The sequence below is a fragment of the Dasypus novemcinctus genome, chromosome 10, assembly GCF_030445035.2.
Source record: "Dasypus novemcinctus isolate mDasNov1 chromosome 10, mDasNov1.1.hap2, whole genome shotgun sequence".
In the NCBI taxonomy this organism is placed as follows: Eukaryota; Metazoa; Chordata; class Mammalia; order Cingulata; family Dasypodidae; genus Dasypus; species Dasypus novemcinctus.
The window spans coordinates 106,781,268-106,805,648 of NC_080682.1; the positions used below are offsets into that span (position 1 = coordinate 106,781,268).

Sequence of the window (24,381 nt, forward strand, 5' to 3'; positions counted from 1 at the left end):
GTTTGGGATATTTTAGTGAAAACGTTTTTTGAGAGGCATTGAAAATGGAAGAGCATATACTGTTACAAGGTGGGTGGGTTCCAATATTCACATTTTCCATTCAAATTAAAAATCTTCAAGAAATAAAGTATAAATAGGTTGTAGGTTATACTTTCATCCATCATCTATCCATTCTAATAATACACATTATTTATAAATTATTACACTAAGTTGTGCGTTACAGCCAAAACTAACGTTATCAGTAGATGGTTTAACTTATTTTACATTGTGTAGCCAGAACTGTTTATTGAGGAGACTCCTGCTGTTTATATCTTTCTTAGAGTATCTCTGCGGCTCTTCTCGAAAAAGTTATCACTGAGTACAGTATGAGGGCTTTATTATGTGCTTCTGTAGTATCTTAGATGGTTAGGCCTATCTTGCTTGATTTCTTAAGTCCTCTGCATTGCGCAGTAGTTGTTTGTGTGTTTTTCAGCCTGGTGTAGAAAAAGGGGTAAAGACTTTGAGGAGTTAGACGAATTTAGGTTCAAACCCTGGCTGTTAACCTTTTCTATGGTTATGTTGCGTAAGTCACTAAATCCTTACATATTGATCTCTTTTAATCCTTATAATAATCTTATAAATATTATCCCCCCCCTTTTTTTTTTTTTTACAGAAAAGTGTGACTTTTGGATAAAAGAACTTTCCCAGAGTCAACCAAAATTTGAACCAAACTTCTGATTCCAAAATAGTCTTTCAGTTGTATCAATTATATCTTAAGGCAGGAGTTCTTAATCTTTTTTGTTCCATGGACCTCTTTGCCAGCCAGGCAAAAACCACAGACCCCTTCTCAGAATGTAGTGTCAGATAGTTTTATGACACTCAACATCAGCTTGTCTTTACATTAAATTTTAGGATTATTCAAAATTACATATTACAACTTTCCCATAATTTCCATACCTGATAACCTAATACGTTTCAACATCTGTTCAGTCATTTTTATCAAACCTTTAGAAATTCGAGCTTTCCCATGGCATCATAAAACTATCTCTGTCATCCTTTCCAACTTTTTGCAGGCAGTTATCCACTGCACTCAGAATATGCTACATCAAAATAAAAATCATACTAAGTCCACACTATACTGTGTATTACTTAATAAGTATATCACACCTGCACTAACACATCCCCAAAAGAATAATGTTGTTTTGAATTTTCAATTCAAGCTCATGTACCCCCTGAACCCTTTTCACAAGCCCTTTGGGGGTTCTGGGGACCCCTGGTTGAGAACCTCTGCCTTAAGGTACTCACAAGATAATAAAAGTATACTGGCATGAAAAGGGAGAATATAGTAGAATGAGAATAAGGTGTTGGCACAAATTCTGTTGTCACCATTTGTAAGCAGTGTACACTTGGGAAAAAAATCTCTTAATCCCTGTGACCCTTAGTTTCCTCATCTGAAAAATAAGAAGAGTGACACCTCTTAAAGTTGTTTTATTTGTTTTTTTTTCCTAAGCCCTGCTTTTACTATCATTTGGCCAGGGGGCTGGGACATAATGAGGGATTAACAAGAGGCAGAAATGAAAACAGTTATAGCTAGAGTGGTAGTTGGAAAGGAGAAATGTTTTCTGGATAGAGTGTGAGCTCCATTAGGATAGGGACTGTTTTTTATTCCTTTTGCCCCTGCACTTACCATATTACCTGGCACAGAGCAGACTGTCAAGAGTGATAGAGTCACATTGCATAATGGGTCATATATTGTCTGCTATACTTTATTGTAGATAAACTTAAAGTCAGTTTGGATTCAGAACAAGCAATGAAAGAAGAAAAAATAGTGGAGCAACCTCCAGTATCTGTCACTGAACCAAAGCTGGCAGCCCCTCCAGGCCTGAAGAAATCCAGCAGAAAAGCAGAGCCTCTTAAAATGCAGCAGAAGGAAAAAAAAAGGTAGGAAAATTATGTCGCTTGCCGGGCAACGGTGTCTCTGCTGAAGGTGAGAAGGTCTTTTGGGGCTTATTGACAGCAGTCAGTTTTCAGTTGGGTTCTAAGTCCTTAATGCCTTAGGGATGTAACTTTACAAAATGAAAAGAGACGCTCATTAGCTTATCTAGTGAAATATGATTGTGGATTCAGTCAGTTTGAATGATTTAGGGCCCAGAGTCAGGTTCTTTGTGATTTTTTTTTGTTCTTATTGTTGTTGTTTGGCCCCATTGATCTAAATTGATTGTCTTTTCTCCCATACTTTGTTTTAGATTTGTGGAGATTGACTTAAGTATTTCCCATTTTGTGTGTGTGTGCATGTGTGCGTGTGTGTGGTATGTGTTTCACTTTTAATTGCCAGATGAGGGGTTACTGTTTCCAGTCAAATTTAGGAGAAAAAGTTCTTTGTTTTCTTTTTATATCAATGAGTTTATTTTTCAAGTGGTAAAATGTAATTAGAAAAAGAAAATAAAAAGCACACAAGCTGTTAAAAATGGATCCAGGAATTTGAGACACTACCTCATAGTTGGTAGGAATTAGTCTGTTGAACGAAATTCTAAAGGACACTGTCAGCACTGATAGGCCCAGAAAGACTTGACTTGTGCTACTCTAGCAGAAAACATCAACCAGTGCTGTAATTTCAGATGGTTTGAACACTGTCCTGTGGCTCTCACTTCCTAGGAACATGTGATATGGATGGATTAAAATGTCCCCAACCACAGGTATACCACTTACTATTGATGATTATTGCCAGCAGTGCATTCAGTATTTCACTAAGTATGGTAAAGTTGCCCTTTACCAGATTGAGGAAGTCCTTTTTTATTCCAGGTTTGCTGAAGGTTTTGTCATGAATGGGTATTGAGTTTTTTTTTTTAAAGATTTATTTATTTGTTTATTTTTATTTCTCTCCCCTTCCCCTTCCTCCCCCGCCCCCCCCACCGCCCCCCAGTTTTCTGCTCTCTTTGTCCATTCACTGTGTGTTCTTCTGTGACCACTTCTATCCTTATCAGCAGCACCAGGAATCTATGTTTCTTTTTGTTGCTTCATCTTGTTGTGTCAGCTCTCCGTGTGTGTGGCACCATTCTTGGACAGTCTATACTTTCTTTCGCTCTGGGCAGCTCTCCTTACAGGGCGCACTGTTTGTGCGTGGGGCTCCCCTACACGGGGGACACCCCTGCACGGTACGGCACTCCTTACACGCATCAGCACTGCACATGGGCCAGCTCCACACGGGTCAAGGAGGCCCAGGGTTTGAACTGCAGACCTCCCACGTGGTAGGCGGACGCTCTATCCATTGGGCCAAGTCCGCTTCCCTTGAATTTTGACAAATGCTTTTTCTGCATCTATTGAAATGAATCATATGGTGTTTCTGTTACTATGAATTCCATTGATTGACTTTTAAATGTTAAACCAACTTTATGTTCTTGGGATAAACTCCACTTGATTGTGATGTATTTCCTTTTTATATACTGCTAGATTTGATTTATTAATATTCTATGTTTTTAACTTCAATAATAATATATTTTTATTAATGCATTATAACCAAAATATCATTTTAATGTGTAAAGCAATATAAAAATTATTTTGATATTTTACATTTTTTTGTACTAGGTATTTGAAATCTGGTGTGTATCCATTTACTTTCATATCTTAATTCAGACATAAACATTCATTGGAAATACTTGGTATGTGTTTGGACTTCATAAAATTTACAATTAAAAAATGTAGATCCACATGCCCAAATTGTTAAAAACTTCCCCAACTGAATTACAAAGGTTTTTGTTAAGTTATTTTATTGAGATATATTCACATGTCATACAGATCTATCCAAAATGTACAGTCGGTGGCTTTTAGTATGATCGTAGTGTTGTGCATTCATCACCACAAAAAATTTTAGAACAATTTCATAATTCCAAAAAGAAAAATACCATACCCTTAGCAGTCAATGCTCAATCCCTCTATCCTTCCCCATCCCTACGTAACCACTAATCTAATTCCATTTTTATAAATTGACTCATATTTACCTTTTATATAAATAGGTTCATACAATATATAGTATTTTGTGTTTGGTTTCTTTCACTTAGCATAATGTGGGTTTTTTTCCTGTCTTTTTTTTTTTCTTTCCACCTCATAGTAGCATCTTGTAACATTTACATACATTTTTTCAGTTGTTTAAAAGAAAAAGTCTTATATATGCAATATTACCTATATGCATATTTCATCTGAGGTTTTACTATGCTATATAAGTCCCATGTTACATTTTTTAGCTTTACTTCTAGTTATTAATATTCTGTTGAAGACTTTTTGCCTCTGTGATTCTGAGTGCTATTGGTCAATTTTCTTTTCTGGTCATGTCCTTGCCAAGTTCTATTATCAAGGTCATGCTAGCTTCCTAAATTAAGCTGGGAAGAGGTCGCCTCCTCTGTTTTCTGAAGGAGTTTGTGTAAGATATGTATTATTTCTTCCTTAAATATTTGATAAAATTCATCAGCGAATTTGGGCCTGGAGTTTTCTTTGTGGGAATTTTCTAGTTCTTCTTGGGTCAATTTTTTAAGTTGTGTTTTTAAAGGAATTTGTCCATTTCATCTCAGTTGTCAAATTTATTGCCATAATGTTGTTCATAATATAGTCCTATTCTTAGACTGTCTTTACTACTTATAGTTATCAGTACAGATTCTTTCATTCCTGATATTGGTAACATGTATAAGCTTTATTTATCTTTTCCCAGAAATAACTTTCAGCTTTATTAATTTTTTCTCTTGCTTTCTATTGAACTGATTTCTCCTCTTAGCTTTATTATTTCCTCCTTCTTACTTTGGGCTTAATTTGTTCTTTTTCTAGCTAAAGGTAGGAAAAAAGTTATGTCTTGTTTCTATTTGTGCCACTAATATACAGTCAGCTCTTACAAAATTATTTGTTGATTGAATGAGTAGTATCATGGAGTATCCAGACAAAGGAGCTAAATAATGTCATGATAGAGCCTGGGCTTTTTTATTAGTTCATTAGAATTCCCTTAAGGTCTTTTATCTATGCCTTTGCTTGTATTTTCTTTCTCTTTAAAATATTTTTCTTCCCTTTCTACCTAGTGAACTACTTAGCTTTTAAGTGTTCAAGTAAGAGTCATTTCCCATAGAACTTTATTTGTTCAGTATAATGCTTGACTTTGTATTATTGCTATTTGTGTTTATATAACATTCTGAGTTTCTTGTAAGACTATCCCCATCTTGATCTTTATGTCCTCAGTGTTTAACTAAGAGCCTTATATGTTGGTAGTGGTTGCTTAAATGATTGACAGGCAATAAGGGATGTAAGAAGGAATTTGGAATGATTCCTAATGACCTGGTTGTAGTCTCCTGTGCCTGTAGAATACTGGAGAAATGTTTTAATGTGGCCACCCCAAGGAGTGACCTATGGAGTGATTAGTTAGCAGGCCACCCTTTTTTAAAAAAATCCTTATTAGTCTACTTTGACTCTTAACTTTTCCACCCTCTGATATTAAGACTATGAGTTAAAAAACAAGACCTGTTGTCTCATATGAATATTTACACTTTTATTCTGTGTAATATGCTCAGTATATTCCTGGGTTGTAACAGGGGGAAGCGAGTGGAGTTATCTGATGATGAGACCAAAGAAATTGAAAACATGAAGAGAAAGAGGAGAAGAATCAGACTTCCTGAGTCCGATAGCAGTGAAGATGAAGGTGGGCATTATTACTAATTTTGACTTGTGGGATCAATTATTTTATGCTCAAGAAACTAAAAAGTAATTTGTTATGGGCCACAATAGACTAGTAATACTAGCAGTGACAGATGTATAACACCTATTTCTTTTTTTTTTTTTAGATTTATTTTATTTATTTCTCTCCCCTTCCCCCCTGTTGTCTGTTCTGTGTGTCCATTTGCTCTGTGTTCTTCCGTGTCCACTTGCATTCTTTTCACACGGCACCAGGAAACTGTGTTGCTTTTTTGTTGTGTTGTCTTGCTGTGTCAGCTCTCCATGTGTGCAGCACCACTCCTGGGCAGCTGTGCTTCTTTCATGCGAGGCGGCTCTCCTTGCAGGGTGCACTCCTTGCACAGGGGGCTCCCCTACGTGGGGAACACCCCTGGATGGCACTCCTTGCGTGCGGCAGCACTGCGCGGGAGCCATCTCACCACACAGGTCAGGAGGCCCTGGGTATAGAACCCTGGACTTTGCACATGGTTGGCGGATGCTCTATCAGTTGAGCCACAACCTCTTCCCTATAGCACCTATTTCTGTTTAAAATCTACTTTATCCTTTTGACTAGAATCATGATTTTATGGTAATTTGCCAAAATAACTAACATAGGGGTGAAGAGAATAAGGTACCAATCATTAAGTAAATATTCAGTATTATCTGAGACCTTTTCTTTCTTTTCTTTCTTTCTTAAATTTTTATTTTCTTTTGTTTTTAGCTTTTTATTTTGAGACCTTTCCTTTAGGAAAAAGAGGGGGGCAGGTGATCTTCCTTTGGCTATTTCCACGCAGATCTTTTAAGAAGGGTTGATAGGCATGAAGGGCATTGGTGGTGGTCTGCACCACATAAGTAAAACCATGGTAAGAAGAGAGAATGACACTAAAGACCCTTCCAGTTTTAGGCTGAGGGCACTGTTGTAAAATAGCTCAACTGAAGAAGTGAGTGAAAAAACAAATTCTACATATAGATGACAGTAATGCAAATGAGATGAACACACTCAAGAAATAGTATAAGGAAGTTAAATCTGTCAGTATAGATCACCGTCTTTGTCTATTCCATGGATTTAGATACTACAGGCATGCTTATGTGTTAAGGATTTCGGTCTCTGATAACCCGTGAGAGGTACAGTGTCCTTCAGAGGTGTGATTTTTTTAAATGTTTCTTCGGGTAGCAGTAGTGCATTGTGAACATCCTAGGGAGGCAGTTGCTACATACTTATTTCATACCATTTATCAAAATGCTAGACCAAGACTATGGAAAAAAGATTTCCAAGTATATGGATAAAATAACTTTGTGCAACTTTGTGCAGACTTATGGGGTAAAAACTAGGAAGTAAACCTAGGAACACATGCTCATTAGACCAGTCCTCCATATTTCCAATCAGGAAAAGAACTTGGGGAAGATTTTGAAAAATCTTTGAAGCCATCAGCCTAATGCACAATTAAAAAGGTAAATCAGATGCTTTAGTATTAGTGAAGGAATACTTCTAAATCAGAAGGAATTATTGTGGTTGATTGAGCATTCATTACATACTTCTGAAATATACTCTGTAGTTCTAATCCTTAGCTTACAAAAGATAATACCCATGGATGATTAGAAGTATGAGTGGGGTTATTTAGTTTGGAAAGGAATGAGAAGAAATGTGATCGCAGTGGACAACCTATAATAAGGTATGATACAGAGCAGAGGCTTTCAGATTTTTTCCTCTGGCTAAGGTAATTTTTGGCATCTGACTAAATTTATAAATCTGCCATTTTTTTTTTCTAAATTTCTTCTCCGTCCCAAAGCCACTGGCATTTTATTTTAAACTTTCACCCAATCTCTAGGTTAATATTGTTTTAATTCTGTTTTATTGAAGATGTGGTATTTGAATATGCTATCTTAAGCTAGAGGTTAGCAGATGAGCCGCAGGACTGGAAGAAATGGCAGGCTTGGGTTTAAATCTTAGCTTCACAACTTACTGTGTGGCTTAAGCAGATGACTTTATTTATTTAATCCCTCACATCTAAAATGGGGGCATTATCACAACCTTTTTATGAATATTAAATCAGATAATGTGTGTCAAAAATACCAGGACAATTCTGGACACATTGGTATACACCCCACTTTTCCTATTGAGACATTCAATAAATGTTTAACAGTAGTAAATTTGCAAGAATATTCCCTTCAACTTCATGTTCTTAACTCTACCCAGGTAACTATTCCTTTCTTCAACTTGGCAGGACCTTCAGCAGCTTTAGCAGTTCAACGAACTCTCTTTGTGAAGCAAAAAAGGCCAGACCTAGAAAGAAATAACAGATAGAATAGTATCTACGTTGCTAAGAATAAATACAGTTTAATGGATATGCTAACATTTTCAGTCCTTCCAAGTTTCATATGGAGAAGGTTAAGCAAATGATCCCTTTTGTTAGGTAAGGTTAGGGAGTTTAAAAAGGCTGAGGGGAGCAGATGTAGTTCACTGGTTGAGTGCCTGCTTCCCATGTATAAGGTCCTGGATTCACTCCCCAGTACCTCCTAAAAAAAAAAAAGAAAGGCTGAGTCCTAGGAAGTTGTGATTACCAGGAATTCTAATAACCCTTCTTTGCCAGAAATCTCTGGCAAACAAGTAAGTACATTGCTGGATCCCTGAAATTAGTTTTACCACAGTTCTTATTCTGCACCAACAAAGGTTCTTTCCTGGGATAAGTAGTGTTTTACTGCTTGAGTATCTTTCACCTGAAGAGCTGCAGTTTTGCTACAAATACATTTAAAAATATACCAATATATCAAGCATTCCCTATGCTTATACCTCTAAAAATGTATCAAGACAAAATACTTGGCTTAATGGTAAAGACTAAGGCAGAAGACCTGGATTCTAGAATATGAATGTAGGTAGGTTTTTGTTTTGTTTTGTTTTTTATCTCTTTGAACCTCAGTTGTATAAAATAAATAATAGTAATAGTGACTTTATAGAGTTATTACAAGAATGAATGATTATTTGTAAAGCCCAGTAAATGCTGGTTATTTTCCTTATCCTTTTAAAAAATATATTTTTTTAAAAATTTTAACAAAGTCATACATAAACACAGTTTTAAAATTCAGGTAAATAGAAATTTTCTTAACTACTTCTACTATCATACTCACCTAATTGACCGATGCTTTTATTGTCGACATTCTCTCTCTTCTGCCTTCCATCTTCCAGGAATTTGTTTAAATTTCTTATTCCTTAAGGGCTCTTGTTCTCTTCCTTGTTTTGGGGGGGTTATAATGTTTTTTTCCTTTATCATTATAATGTTTTAAAGGGAAGGAATGGGGAGTGGGAAGGGAAAAGGATGTATATGCCAGTTTCTTCTTAACCAGGAATCCCCTCATCCTAAATTTAGTTTGGAAAGTGATTCTTTTCTCCCCTCTCCCCCACCCCCAAAAATGATTTATTATCACTGTGTGTTCCATGCCAGGGAAATGGCATTTCTGCCTTCTTGGAGGTTAGAGTCTGGAGAGGGATTAGAGATAAACAATTTCATATAGTATAGGGAGAAGGGTGTTAGAGGGTGCCACTAGGATTCATTGTTTCCCTTGGTTAAGTCAAGTAATTACAGAACTGGAAATAGAATAAGAGCTCCTAAATTTATTACTGTGAGTATTCAAAATTCCTTTTCTTTGGCTCCCTCACTGCAGTAGCTTTTGTCCTACCACTGTAACATATCTACCATCGTAGCCCAGCTTTAACAGCTATACCTTAAAAAAAAAAAAAATGGGTGCTAACTCTGGTTTGACGTTCCTCTTGCTTGAGCTCCCATTGTGTCCAAACCTTCCAGAGTTGGGTTACTAGTGGGGCTCCTTTCCTTTATGTTTCTGTCTCTTTTCCCAGAGCTTATAAAGTTTTGGGGCCTGCTTCATACTTGAAGTGTATAATTTACTGTTTCATTCTGGGTTTTGTGCTATTTCACCTTTTCAGGTCTTTGGCCTTGAACTGTTAAACAATTTTTAACACTGACCTAATCAGTTGGGAGAATTTCAGATCCCAGACTTGTGCTAAGATTTTGAATACAGCCAGGAGATTGAAGGAGCAGGTGAGGCTAAGCAGCCACCCGGTTAGTCCCTGACCAGCAATTTCACTGTGGTGATTAAGCAGTAGGTCAGCTGAGGATTTTCACTTCCCCTTTCATGGGCCTTATTATACTAAGAGCACTATTTCTTGATCTATTCAGAAATGATGAGGATCCATCTGGTGATGTCTTCTCAGGTGATATCACTTCCATAGCAATATTCTTTTTTTTAAAGATATATAAATCACAAAAAATATTACATTAAAAAATATAAGAGGTTCCCATATACTCCACACCCTACCCTTCCACTCCTCCCACATTAGCAACTTCTTTCATCGGTGTGGCACATTCATTGCATTTGGTGAATACATTTTGGAGCACTGCTACACTGCATGGATTATAGTTTACTTGTAGTTTACACTCTCCCCCAGTCCTTTCAGTGGGTTAATGCAGGATTTATAATGTCCAGTATCTGTCCCTGCAGTATCATTTAGGACAACTCCAAGTCCTGAAAATGCCCCCACATCACATCTCTTCTTTCCTCTCCCTGCCCTCAGCAACCACCATGGCCACTTTCTCCACATCAATGCTACAGTTTCTTCCATTACTAGTCACAGTAGTGCTATAGCAGAATATCAGTAAGCCCACTCTAATCCATCTTTTAATTCTCCGTCCTGTGGACCCTGCGATAGCGATGTCCACTTCACCTCTGTATTGAGAGGGGGCTTAGATCCCATATGGTTGATGGATGCAATTCTCCTGTTTGAAGTTGTAGGCACTCTCAGTTCCCTGGTGTGGTGGTTGACCACCTTCACGTCCCTATAAGCTAACCTGGGTAAGTCCAGCAAACCGGAGAGTACCCATAGCAATATTCTTTCCTAAAAGTGTTCTTCTCCTGCTAATCTCATTGTAGCAGAACAAGCCTCATCAGTGGGACAATCCCTAGAAAAAATTCCCATGCACAATATTAGGTGGTCCTGGAGCTTTGTTATCATCATTCCAGAAGTGATTTTTCCCCCAAAGCTTATGCTTTTAACATTTAGCTGGAAACTTTCAGTCTAACAAACCTCTCAGGAAATTGCAAATAGTCCTTTGGTCACATTATCAAAGACACTGGCATAGAACATTTGGTGTAATCTGCTAATTATCTCTACTTACTTCATCTTGAGAGAAAATGTCTAATCCTGAATGGTAAGGCTGCATGGTATAGGTGAATAGTAAGGCTCTGGAATCTGAATGGCTTGGGTTTAAAATTTCCTGCCTTGGTTATAAGTTCTATGACCTTGACAAGTTAACCTCTCTGAACCTCTGCTTTCTGAACTCTTACTATGTGAATAATAATATCTGTCTCTTAGGGTTGTTTTGAGGATAAAATGAAACAATGTAAGTGAAATACATCATCTGTGATAGGTGATGAGTAGATATTTATAAAGCAGTTTTGTATTCTATCTGTAAAATGAAACTTTAGCTAAGATGATCTGTCTCCAAGGTGGATAAAACATGAAACTGTATAATGCAGGAAACCTGGTTGTGGACAATAATTCTAGTTAATAGTACAAATCATAAGAATGTTTGTTCATGAACCACAACAAATGTCACTCTTATAAGGTGTTAATATTAAGGTGATTCATGGGAAAAAATACACCTAATGCAAACTATGGACTACAGTTAAAGGTAATATCTTAACATCTTCTCATCAGTTGTAACAAAGGTACCACTCTAATGCTAGTGAAATGCCAATAATAGGGGGGAATAAGGTGCCTGGAATTCTTCTTTTTGGAGTAATGAATATTTTCTAAAATTGATTATGGTGAAGAATGCACAACTCTTGTGATTCTCCTGAGAGCCACTGTTTGTACATTTTCGATGATTGTATGATGTGAGTATATCTCAATAAAACCACTTTAAAAAGAAAAAAAAAAAGATTTCTAAGTTACATTCCAGCTGGAATAATTCTTGATTCCCTGGTTTTATTTGTATAAAACTAATAAAACATGCATTTTTAAGATAACTATAACTACACAGTGCTTGGTTGTCATGAATTACTGCTTGCAAAATGCCATTTGCTAAACATGGAAGTTTAGAGAGCCAGTGGAGAAGGCATTGTACCAGATAGTGCTTGTAGTTCCCTTATCTAAACATGTTTCATTACTTTGGTCATACCAGACTCTCCTGGGGCTTATGAACCTGAGTCACCGTCCCCACCTCCTCCTGTTTCTCCACCTCCTGAACCAGTGCCAGAGACTGAGCTAGAGCCTTCTTCAATCAAGGTAAAACTTTCCTGGGATGGTTGCATTTCCATGAGTCTTTTTTCACCCAAGGACCTAAAACTACTATACTAAATCAATTTGGGTCACTTGCTCTATTCTTTACAAATGCCAGTAGATGGCTCTTGTCTCATTTTGCTTTCTTATGGATTGTACAGAAATGAGATTTCCCTCTCTTACCTGAATTGAGATTTCAGCTATAGGGTATAGTCTGAGAATGGTCACAAAAGTGGACCTTGGGAATAGTTTTGTTTTTCATGACCTCCAGAATTAGGATCGCTATGCTATACAACTTCTGTTAGAATTGCTCAAAAAGAGGTCCTGCCTGCCTCAGAGCAAGGAGTGAGAGATAAAGGAGAACAAACTTGGTTGCTTTTTAGAAGCTCTTCTGGAAAAGGGCTGGATGGGAATAGCTGGCAACAAATGAGAAAATACAGTTCTGAATGATCCTAAGCTGTATCTTTTCTGAATCTATTAATGTAGATAATGAAGAGTAGAGACAATGGATGCTGTCAAGTTTTTTTGCTTTGTGACAATTAATGTTCTTTAATTCAGTGTATTAAAACTATAAATCTTACACTGATTTCTTCTTTTACTAAAGAGAAAATGGGATAAGAGAGACCAATGGAGATAAAGGAAATTGATATTAGTAGTACCCTTTTGAGACTTAATTAGATGGGTATGCTGTTGAGGTGCCAGGACTGAAGTATCAAGTGTCTCCAGCAAGGGCGTATAACATAGAAGCCCTGGTCTGGTTTGGGACCTTCCGTGTGTGCTCTCCTGATATTTGCTGCATTCTTCTTTCAGCACATTTACTAGTGTATTGCAGTGGTCTGTTTTCTTTGTGTCCGTCCTCCACTAAACTGTAAGGTACTTGTCCTATTGGTTTTCAACCATGGTGTGTGCTTGCACCCAACAAAAATTTGTTGATTGAATAAACACAGTTCTTTGTTCAACATGCTACTTTCCATCTCATAAGCAATGGAATATCAAGCCTGCACATACAGTGAGCAAAACTAATCTGTGTGGTAGGGCTGGTCCCTTAAAAGGAAGTGCATGGGGTCCCTCTTTCAACTTTTTACCATACAAGACTATTAGAGAGTGATTTTTATAGATTAAGAAGCTTTTGATATTTTTCTCTAAAGCTTCATTGGTCAACTTAATGTTGTAATCTCTGGTCTTTTAGAACTCAAGTGGAGAAAACAAAAGGAAACGAAAGCGAGTGCTGAAATCTAAAACCTTTGTAGATGAGGACGGCTGCATAGGTAAGAACAAATATTTGGTGCCAAATCCAGAAATGAGTTATTACCATAGAGAGACACCATGATCCCTCTTAGAACACAGCATCTCAGACTTCTGTACACGTACAAATTACCCCCAAGTGATACTGACACTGATGCTGCTCGCCTGTGGTCATGCCTGGAGGAGCCAAGGTATAGAAAACACCCTGGGTCCTTCGATGATGAAAGTCAGCTTGAAGATCTTGGTTAAAAGTCATGTAACCTCTGGGGGTAGTTTCTGATCTGTGGAATGGAGGTAAAATACCCATTTTGCCTATCTGTGGAGTTGTTGGGAAGATTCAGGTGAGGTCGTATATCTAAAAACACTTTTGAGATGGAAACCACAATATGCACTTAGATGTTATTGTCATCATTTAGGAGCATTTGTGTTTTTGTAATGTGCCTTGTAAATTTGAGCCGTAGAAAAGATCTTACAGGTGATTAGACTCTGGGAGTATCAAAGTCTTTGGTATCTGATGCCCTGTGTTTGTTCTTGGGGCCTGGGGAGGGGTAAGTCATCTAGATTGCTTCCTTTATGTTTCCTGTTTGGGAGCCGTTATGTAAAAGCATGGACTTGATGTGGAGGCCAAGAGGGGAATTAGAATTCAGGCTTTGAGTCATTGGCCAACTCTTCAGCCATGTTTTAGCTTGTTCTACTCTTTCTATCATCACACCAGGCTGTCTTCTTCTGTGGGACTTTTAGGATCTAGAATTTGATGTCTGATGAGATGCTGCAATATTGGTATGGACTATATATTTGTGTTTGGAAAGAGTTGTGGGTTTAGGCTCTTAAACCTCTTGTTATTGGATAACCCATAATTATTTCTCCTTTTCTGTGCCACCTGCCACAGCTTATTCTCCTAGAGGATTTCTTTTCCCTTTCTTGGTTTTTCTTTTTTATTTCAAATTTCTGTCTTAAAGACTGACTCTGAAGGGTCATTCTTTTCTAGGCAGTGTGGTTGTTCAGACTAGTGAAGACATCAGTTTATATCCTGGCCTGTTATTCCCCACCTCCTATTCCCTGGAAAGGCCTCTGCCATTTTTTTGTTTTTGTTTATTTCCTCTGCTGTTTTGATTGTATCATATTATTGGGAGAATAAAATTCCTTACATGTGGAAATTCTGTCTTCTTCACTGTCAATTTTCTTCCGAGCTTTTGAACTCTGGACTTGGGTTTGTTTTGTTTTTGTTTTTGTTTTGCTTCCAGTCTTTTAAAAGTATGTTTTTAAGCCTCTTGATTTGGCCATCAGTGGTCATATATGTATATACTGTTTCATTTCTTAGTCTGTTTGTCTGAGGTATGTCCCAGGAATTGAACCAGGGACCTTATATTTGGGAAGCCAGTGCTCAACCAATGAGTCACATCTGCTCCCCTGAGTTGGTTTATTTTTTTTTCATTTGTTTGCTTGTTGTTTGTTTTTCAGAAGGCACTGGGAACTGAACCTGGGACTTCCCATGTGGGAAGCAGGCACTCAACTGCTTTAGGCACATCCACTCCCTCTTAGTATCTTTTAAATTCAAGTTGGACAAAAGCTACAGTGACAGTTTTTTCCTCCTTCTACCAAAAGAAAAGAAATCAAATGTATCTTTGTGAAGTTCATTGGGAATTTGTGGCTAATTACTTACTGCTTTGTTCAAAACACAGTACTCAAGTTTTGGCCAGGTGTGAGATATGGACTTTTGTACACTTCTGTCTCCAGACAGGGCTTTTAAGAGCCTTGGACGTAGCAATGAAAAACTGTGCTCACATAGCACTTTTTTTTTAAGTTTTTAGTCCAAGCTCAACCTAATGAATCCTGGCTCCTGTTACCAACAAAGGAGTTCTGCTTTCCTCTCTCTGCTGAGCCTCTTCCAAATGTACCAGCACTGGGGGCTTGCCCTTTCTTGTGCTGGGTCAGAGTTTTCTGTGGGTTTAAAAAGCTGATCTTTCCCTTTTTGTGAGTTTGCTTCAGGCACTGGGAAGTTGGGCTCTTGAGATAAGTTTGGGGTGGACTCCTGGACAAAGAGGTAGATTTCTAAGAGAAAAGCAGCTGAATGGAAAAGAAATCTGACATTACCCTTACAAACTGAGCCTTTTTTTATGGCACCCTGGAAAAGTAGTATGCTATTCAGCTAAAATAAAGGTCCTATATTTTAAAGGTGAAATTGCCTTGTCCTTGAATTATGGAAATGCTCCTTTTATTTGCTTAAGAAATTGTGTTGGTGCTACTCTAACTGGTTTTTAACTCCCCCAAGCAGTGTGTTGCATAAAATTGTCAGTGAGACAACCAGTGGTTTTATTAATAAGTAATGAAATAATTGATGCTGGGATGTAATTAATGTTTAGACATGCTGCTATTTGAATATGGAATATAGATAGCTATGAAGGAACAAAGTCTAAAATCACCTACTACTAGTAAGTCTTTTGGGTATCTGTAGTTGACTTTTCAGACTTCCCTAATTTATCGAGTAAATAACGGTTGATAATTTTGTCTAGTTGTCCAGGTACATAATGCTTTGGCTGATGCATATGAGACGGGTGGTTTTCTGGGATACGTGCTGAATGAATAGGCTTGCTGTGGAAATGCCACACGTATCTGAGAGCAACATTTTCAAATTTTGCTGGGTATATGCATCCCTTAAAGATCTTCTGAAAATTCAGTTTCTGATTCAGTAGGTCTGGGGTACCTAAGATAGGACATTTCTAATAAGTTCATGGGAGATTCTGATGCCTCTGGTCTGTGGAGCACAGTTTGAGTGGTCAGACCTTAGAAAATGCTTACTATATATTTAAAGCTTATAAGTATTTTTCAGCCTCTAAGTTGGCAGAAGTCTGCAAAGTGAATTTTAGGCTCTTGAAAGTAATGACAAATTCTAGAAACTCTTATATAGAGTGGGGACTGTTAAGTGTGCAACCTTCATGGTGAGAGGAATGAGGATGAGTAATGTAAGAGCCAGCTGACCTCCCGCATTATCCATAGTGAGGGGAAAATATAGCATTGAAAAGGACTTGCCAGACTGCTTGTCACATTGGTAAATTCTGTAAGGTAGTTATTATCCCCGTTTTATAGGGAAGGAAAGAACAGTGGTTCTCAAAACATGGTCCCCATTCCAGCAGCATCAGTATTACCGAGGAACACGTTAGAAAAGTTAATTCTCAGGTCCTACCCCAGACCTACTGTATCTGAAACTCTGTATCCGAAGTGGAGCCCAGCAATCTAGTGTAACAAGCCCTCCAGGTGATTGTGATGCATATTTAAGTTTAAGGTTATATAAGTGGCAGACTAGGTTTTAAAACAGATATATTAGATATGATTGATTCAAAAGCCTACGCCTCTAGAACAATTTGACTAATATACTTTATTAGAAGTTGTCAGTAATTAGGAGTTTAAAACTGTCATTGTTTATGAATGGGTGAAAGTAACTCACTTTAATCACTTGAGCACTTATTATGTATATTAGGTTTCTCTGTTCAGCTAAGAAATGAGGTGTTCTCCTTTACTCTTTCTCCATCATTTGCTCCAACCAGGAAGGCTAAGAAAGAATTTAGACAGCATTTGTTATACAGCTGCTGCAGTAGTTTAAAGTTACAGGAAGACAGCAGTGTTCTTTCTTGTGGTGGTTGTATGTATTGCAGTAATATTGAAGAGACTCTTATCAGTTCTGTGACATAATTGTTGGAAGCCACTGTCTGGGCTGGTATCCTTCGGGCCTTCCTACTCACTGGAGTAGTTCCTTTCACAGTTTCCATTGGGGAGGGTTTAATGAGTTTTACTGGCAGGGAAAAAGGCCACATAGAACTTCCAGTGATAGAAGGAGTAGAACTGGTAACTTTGTTTCTCATTTTTATCATTGATATTTCTGAAAAGTATCAGTTTCTTTACCAGCTGATAGAGTTTGCTTGGATAGTTATCTTCATAATGTAGCCTACTATTAAATCTAGGGTTAACTAGAACTAAGAACCAAACAACTGAGTAACAGATCTCCAATTCTCTGTGCTTAGGATGTGCAGAGAGTAGGTGACATCAGGATAGGGTTAGCCAGAAGGGTCCAGGGCAGGGAGGGAGCCTAGCTAGACAGGATGGGGACTGGAAAGTGGACCAGAGATTAAGACCAGGGAAACCAGTAAGGGAAATAGGCAGACACTATGGGTCAAGGAAATTAGGCTGATGAAGTCAATCAAAGCATGGCAGTATAAGTAGATATTAGATGTAGAAGGTTCATGTGCAAAGTTCAGGAAGTTAGCTAGCAAAGACCAGGACCCAAGTAAAGGATCTAGGCAATTAAATGATAAGGGGCCATTTAAAGGCAGAGGTGCTAAGCAGTGAGGGAATAAGGGTGAGTGATAATTCTGAGTCCCAGCTAGAGGCTGTGTGATCCTGGATCCCTTATCTGCTTCTTGTCTGAGGCTTAATCTCTTCCACTGGGAAAGCACTTCAGCAGTAGGTAGGCACACCTGCCTTGAGCAAGAGGGTCTGAAGGCTTGGGAGTGAGTGAGACCTCTCTTTCCTTGATAAAGTAGTGTTCTAAATTACTCAACCCATTTAATGCCCCATTTTTTCTTTATTCCACCAGTGACTGAAAAAGTCTATGAGAGTGAATCCTGCACAGATAGTGAAGAGGAGTTTAAGATGAAGACGTCCTCAGGACACAGACCCCCTGCCTTGACTGTGAAAAAAGAACCCAAAGAGGAACAAAAGGGCCCCAAGAAAGGGACTGGTGCTCTGGGCAAAGCAAACAGACAAGTGTCCATTACTGGTTTCTTCCAGAGGAAATAAACTGTCATCTCTGTAAGGTTAGAGACTTGGAAGGATCAAGGGAGAAGACCAAGAGATAGACTCCTCACTTACTGTGTAAGTTCATCTAGCTCCTCCCCTCACCTGTATCAAAAGACTCTTCTTCCATCCATGTGAGGTTTCTGCTTCTTCTGGGTTTTAACCAAAAGGAAGTCACCTGGAAGCAGAGGCAGAAGAATATTTAAAAAGCTGTTACCTTCTACTGACATTTTCTTTAAGCACAATCTTTGACCTCTCCCCAAGGATTCACTCCCAAAATAAATTGCAATGGATTTCAAAATTATCACAGAAGCCATTTAATGGCTTATCCACTGTGCCACATTCACCCTATTCCCTGAACCATGTATGACTCAAAAATATTCTTACTCCTTTGTATTTTGTGAACTTGTGATGGTGTTTATCATCTCTTGAATTTTACTGAATGTGTTTACCACTCTCCCTCACCACCATCACACTTCTGTCCCCTAACCCAAGACACTGCTTTCTTTAAGTCTTAAGTTTTGGTTGGCCTAGAGACTGAATCAAAAATCTCCCTGTAATCCTCTTTTCCTCCATTATAAAGTACACTGACACCTGGCTACAGACCAGGATATTACTTGTGCTCTGCCCCTTTCACAAAAGCTCTCTAGACCTTCACTTGAAATTAGTGGTTAGGGAAAAGCCTCAGGCAGAGCACAAATAAAAATTTAATGATGTATTCAACTCCACAAAAGTTACTTAGAGTCAGCACTGATGATATTAGAGGAGTTGTCATGTTGCTGACACAGTGTGTGCTTTATACTGCTCTTTGTGGTTTTGGCTCTCCTGCCCTCCCTCCCTTTTCCCCACTCCATATCTAAAGAGTGAAATCTATACAAAGAAATGAAGGCTAAAATGAGACACCCCCTCCTCCATACAGTATACAATAGTTACATAAAATGTCTCCTTCTCAAGGAAACTGAACATTCAGAAACAACAATTTTCTAGGAAGTTAATGAGGAACTGATATAGCACACATTATTTATATACAGCTGTGACTCCCTTGTATTTCTAACTCCCCCATTTGCTTAAAAGTACAGACTCCCCAACCATGAGATGGAGAGATGGTCCTTAGTAGATCTAGACAGCAAATAAAACATCTTCATTTTTCACTTATGGAAAATCATCTATTCTAGTGATAACTTATAAGCTACTCCATATGGCCAAAAGGGCAGTGGGCTCAACGGGTTGGGATGGTGTGAACTTGCCAGTGAGCTCCGGTAAAAGGAGCACAGAGATACACAGGCCCGGCTGCTGCTGTGACTCACAAGTAGCAGACAAAGGATGTCTGGTGTGCCCTTTCCATTTTAGCCTGATGTATGCAATATGTGACGCAATTGGCTGTCTACTGTTTAAGGTTAGGATTATGACTGGCCTTGGGTTAATACAAGCTTCTTCAACAGCCGTCACCCTGGGCTCTTCAGAGAAAGCAGAGGCTTTGTATAGCAAGCTGAGTACAGGTTGACATATTCCAAAACCCTTTTAAAAATGAAAAAAGATGGAGAGAGGATAGAAGTCATTTGCAAATGACTTCTCGAGAGGAGTCCCTGTTAAATATTGTTTTTGTCAAGGCCTCTAGTCATTTTTTAAAATAGGAATGGAAAATTAAAGAAATAATCCATTTCTTTTTTTGTTTTTAATGCTGGGATCTCTAATAAAACTTAATTTTGAACTAGAAAAATCTGGTGCTGGTTGGTGTTCCATCTTTCAAGGGATAATGCAAATCCTGTGATCCCTGCCCAATATGCTGCCTAAACAATGAGCTGTCTGCAAGACTTAGTAAATATTGAGTGGTGGCTGTGTTTTTCTTTTTATGTAGTACTCTCTCATGTTATCCACATGAGTTAAATAAATTTGAGAAGTTGTTTTAAAACAGTACTTCAAACTGAATGTCTGATGGATCTTTTATTTGACAGGACAGGAGCAGCGTCTGTGGTTATTTAAACTCTGAACAGGAATAAGACTGATTTTCAGTTTATATTGTTAAAACTGCATAGCCATAGTCTTTAATGGACCAGTTATTTGCTGCCTTCATCATTTTTTCAACCCTCTGGGAAATCTTACTTTCAGCCAACCTCAATTTTTACTTCATTTATAAGAAAAATCTAGTTCTGATTTGCACATTGTGTTTGTTTGGCTTCATCACTTGCTAGCTCTGTAACTTGGGCAAATTTCTAAGCCTCCAGTTCTTTATCAAAATAGAGCCAGAACAAGTGACCAAGAGTTGTCAAGACTGAAGTAATATAAGTGTAGCATAAATTTGGGACGCAGTGCCTAGCACACAGGTGTTCTACATATGGTGGCTTCCTTTCTGATGTAACTGATGCAATCAGCTACCATCTTGCAAAAGGATTATCAAGGATAAAACCCAGATGTTATACTCTTTCAAAGCCATCGTTCTGGATGTACACGTGGTCAATGAGAGGAGATAGTTGCCCTGTTTTATGAAAGGTTTTAAGAAGAGTGGATATTTTCATACCAAAAGAAAATGAGATTGGTAGAGAGCTATATTTACTCTTCATTGAAACATTTATTGTCTATTGAGTGTATGTCAGGCCTTTAAAGCCAGGCACGTGGATATAGTGTCAAATAGGATTTGACGCGGATATAGTGTCAAATAGGATTTGACACTTGTCTTCAAGGAGCTAATAGACAGACCAGTAATTGCAAACAGTAATATGCAAGTGTAATACCACACTGTGAGTACAGTGACAGGTAGGCACAGGGTCCTCTGAGAGCTTGTAGTGGGGTGGGTATTGAGGATGTTTTCCTGGAGGAGAGGAAACTGGGCAGTTTCTTGAAGGATGAGTAGGGTTTTGCCAAGCAAAGAGTGACAGTGGATTTCCAGGGCAAATGAAGCATGGCTTTTTGAGGAAAGTGAACCAGAATTTGGGAATAGGGAGGGAAATGTTTTGAGAAAAGAAGTTAGAGGTCCTGCTGAGGGATTTGGATTTTATTTATAAAGACTGTGACAGCCTATAGAAGTATTTTAAGAAGAGGACTAAGCCAAGAGTTAAGAGTGACAGCTGGCATTTTCTCTGGTTTTGTTTGCCATGATAGTGAGAATTGCTGATAATGCATGCACATTGTATCTTATGTTCTAATAGGATAAAACAAGGCTGCTTAATCCTGGCAAGCAGTGTGGATAATTGCAGTATTCCCTTGTCTTCCTTCCCCCATCAACATAGATTTCCCTAGCTGAATCAATTTTTTAAAAGTGGTTTCAAAAGCTAGTAGTTCCCCAGTGCTCTCGGTGATGCGAACCTCCACTGTCCTCCCTGAGAGGAAAAAAAACCTTAGGAAATAGAGGGGATGAGTGGAATAGTTCTATTCCTTTTCTATCTTTGTTTTTCTACAAAGACATTAGTAGTTATACAGGAGAGAGCTGAAGAGGAGGGCCATATAAGGAAACTAAATAGTTTCTGCAGGACCTGAGTAGAATGAGTGCATAATAATGTATTTGCCAGAAATGTGCTCTGTGTCAAGACTCGTTTTGGTAAACTTGTCTCCTTTCATTGGTTACGGGATCTCAGTATGTTGTAATGCAGCTTTTTACCACCATGAAACATTCTGGGGCTGCCTCATTTTGTTGGGAGAAGGCAGTATTGCTTTCTGAGTTATAACCCTAGCAGCTCTGTAAATTAGCCCATGCTGTCACCATGCCCTCTCTGAAGGGCACATTGTACCCAAATGCCTACATTTAGGATTGACTCCTGCCGTTCCCTGCTGCATGACACTTCTCTCCACTTGTATCTGTGTCCAGTTTCTTGTATTTAAGTGTGGGCCACCCACACGTTACCACCCAGGCTCCTTAGCTGGAGAAACTTGGTGAGGCTGCTGGGCCAATACTTTTTCCATCTGGTAAACCCACCTTGACTCTAGAATTCCCCTTCCCTTTCATCCCCCCCCCCCCCCCCCGCCCCCTTTTTTTTCTCATTTATTGCCAGACTCCTTGTTTCCTGAAGCTTCACCTTGACACTCTCCCCCACCTCCACCCCTTTTTTTGAATACTCAGTTTTTCATGGCCAGTCCTTTAACATCTTTCTTTTGGTCTTTTAGCCTTTCTTTCCTAAGCTGCTAATTATTTTATATGATACACTTTTTTTTTCTTTCATAATTGAGATTTTTATTGGTTGTTTTGAAGGTAAGCACAGACATTATGAACAATTTGTACACAATTTTTAATGTATGTACTGAAAACCTAAGAAGTTAAATAGCTGTTCTTCTAAAGTTATTCCATTGACTCTCTAGCTTAAAATTTGGAGGCAACTTTTCCTTAAGAGGATATCAAGTACCAATATCTTCAAATGTTGATTAGCAGTTACATCTTTAAGTCCCACTAATTCCCAATTTAATACCATATACACTACATACTCACGTTTCCAGTCCTTTACAGCACATAACGAAGTTATTAGAAAAACTGGATAATCACGACCAAGGATGTTACAGAGTTCTGACAGGGAGATCCAAGGTCAGGGAGTGGTTTTAAGAAACATGTTTACTAAAAAACATGGGAATAGGAGTAATTTAAAATGTTCAAAATATATTACATGCATGACTGTAATTCCAAATTAACATTTAGTATGTGTGGTGTTATAGGGTATAAAAACCACCAGCCCTGCCCAGTGGAATGCTGACATCCAAGACAGTCAAAGCCTCCCATAATGCCATAGCCCACTATTTTCTAGTTGTACCAAAAAATAAACAACCAGCAAATGATTTCCCCTTTATAAAAAAAGATTTACACTTTAAAAAATGGGATGAGGTGGGATTCCAATCACCTTCTTAAAAATGTTTTTTCTAGAGCTGCTAAAAAAACCTGTATTTACAAAATAACTGATAAAAATATTCCTCTGGATTGTACGAGAAGGGAGAAACGGGGGCCACTGATAAGACACGGTATACGGCATTAACCAAACTTGGCTTCTTTCTCTCCTGCTTCATCAGAGGCTGGACTCTCCTCGTTTTTAGTTTCTCCATTTTCTGCAGGTAAATCTTATTTAGCTTCTTGGTTAGCCTCTTCTGCTTGTTTTCCCTTTGCTTCCCCTTTTCCTTTTGGTTGTACTTTTTTGTCTGAAGGTTTATCCTTTCCCACCACCTTTTTTTGGCTTCACTTCCACTTTCACAGGAGCAGGTTTAGTGGATAGCCTTGCCAACCTCCTCTTGGGCTTCTTCCCCACTGCTTTGGCCAAGCCGACCTCCCTCTTGGGCATCTTGGTGCTGTAGGATGCAGCACGCTGAAAGCCTTCTCAGAGCCGGGCTGCTGGCCACTGCCGCTCCTCCCACCACCCGAGCTGTTGGGAGCAGCAGCGGGGTCACTGGGAGACCATGTGATAAACTTTTTATTAGACTGCTCTTGAAGAGTGGAAAAAACACCTTGTTTAGTATCTGCTTTGGATCACTCAAGTCCCGAGTGTCAAGCAGTTGTTGAATGCTAGTTATGTTTAGTCCTGGGCAAGATGTTTTGGGGATTGCAAGATCTCAGAGGTTACACACTTTGGAGTGACAGGATGTACACACTAAATAGCATGATATAATAGTTGAAAAGATTCCTAGGTAAGTGGTTAGACAACAAAGACCTTAAGAATTCAGAAATGGAGATAATCATAATGGGCAAAATTGTATAGTCCTGTGCAAAGAACCACCAAGGACTTAAGATGAGAAACAGGCTGGGGAAGGCTCACCATTTTAGTGGGGTCTTTTCAGCGGTTTGACCCTTGCTCCCCATTTACACATTTATGATGTAGGTAAAGCATGATTAGTCCTTAGTTAATGGAGTTATTTCTCTTTTGCTTTAAGAATGAGACAATTGACAAGAAAGCAAGCGGATATGGGGAATTATTTCAAAAGGCAGTTTATAGGATCTATACTGGGTTAGCATAAATTCATCTCCATTTTGTACACACTCAACAGCTTTGGCATACTGGGGAAGTGGAATACTGTGATGGAAACAACATAGGTTTGGGAGGCAACACGGGCAGTGGGCCCTGGATTTAAACCCTGTCTGAAGGACTGACCTTAGGTAAGGTACGCATCCTCTTACAACTTCCATTTCCTCATCTTTCATACATACTACCACCTACCTTAAAAGGTTGTATTAAGGCTCAAGTGAAATGATGCATGGAAAGTCCCTCTGTTTTGGCACATATTAATCACTTAATATGAAGTAGAATAACTCACATTTTGGGATCACTTATTAAATGTGCCAGGCACTGTTTTAAGAATGTTCCATTGTAATTTTTTTTTCTTTTAAATGTTTCATTAAAAAAATATGAGGTCCCCACATACCCCCCACCCCCCTCACCCCACTCCTCCCACATCAACAACCTCTCCCATCATCATGGCAC

The 24,381-nt window shown here is 38.5% G+C and overlaps 1 protein-coding gene across 5 annotated transcripts in view; it reads left to right on the plus strand.

The window, feature by feature from the left end:
• POLD3 (DNA polymerase delta 3, accessory subunit) overlaps positions 1-19,919 on the plus strand; it is a 57,189-nt gene extending 37,270 nt beyond the window's left edge. For all 5 annotated transcript variants that reach the window (XM_058305946.2, XM_071218264.1, XM_071218265.1 and 2 more), the window contains 5 exons: positions 1,755-1,920; positions 5,547-5,653; positions 11,862-11,965; positions 13,149-13,227; positions 17,796-19,919. In XM_058305946.2, the coding sequence (XP_058161929.1) occupies positions 1,755-1,920; positions 5,547-5,653; positions 11,862-11,965; positions 13,149-13,227; positions 17,796-17,998 (659 nt within the window). In that variant the 3' untranslated portion in view covers positions 17,999-19,919. The remainder of the gene's footprint in view (positions 1-1,754; positions 1,921-5,546; positions 5,654-11,861; positions 11,966-13,148; positions 13,228-17,795) is intronic.
• The last annotated feature ends 4,462 nt before the right edge of the window (positions 19,920-24,381 follow it).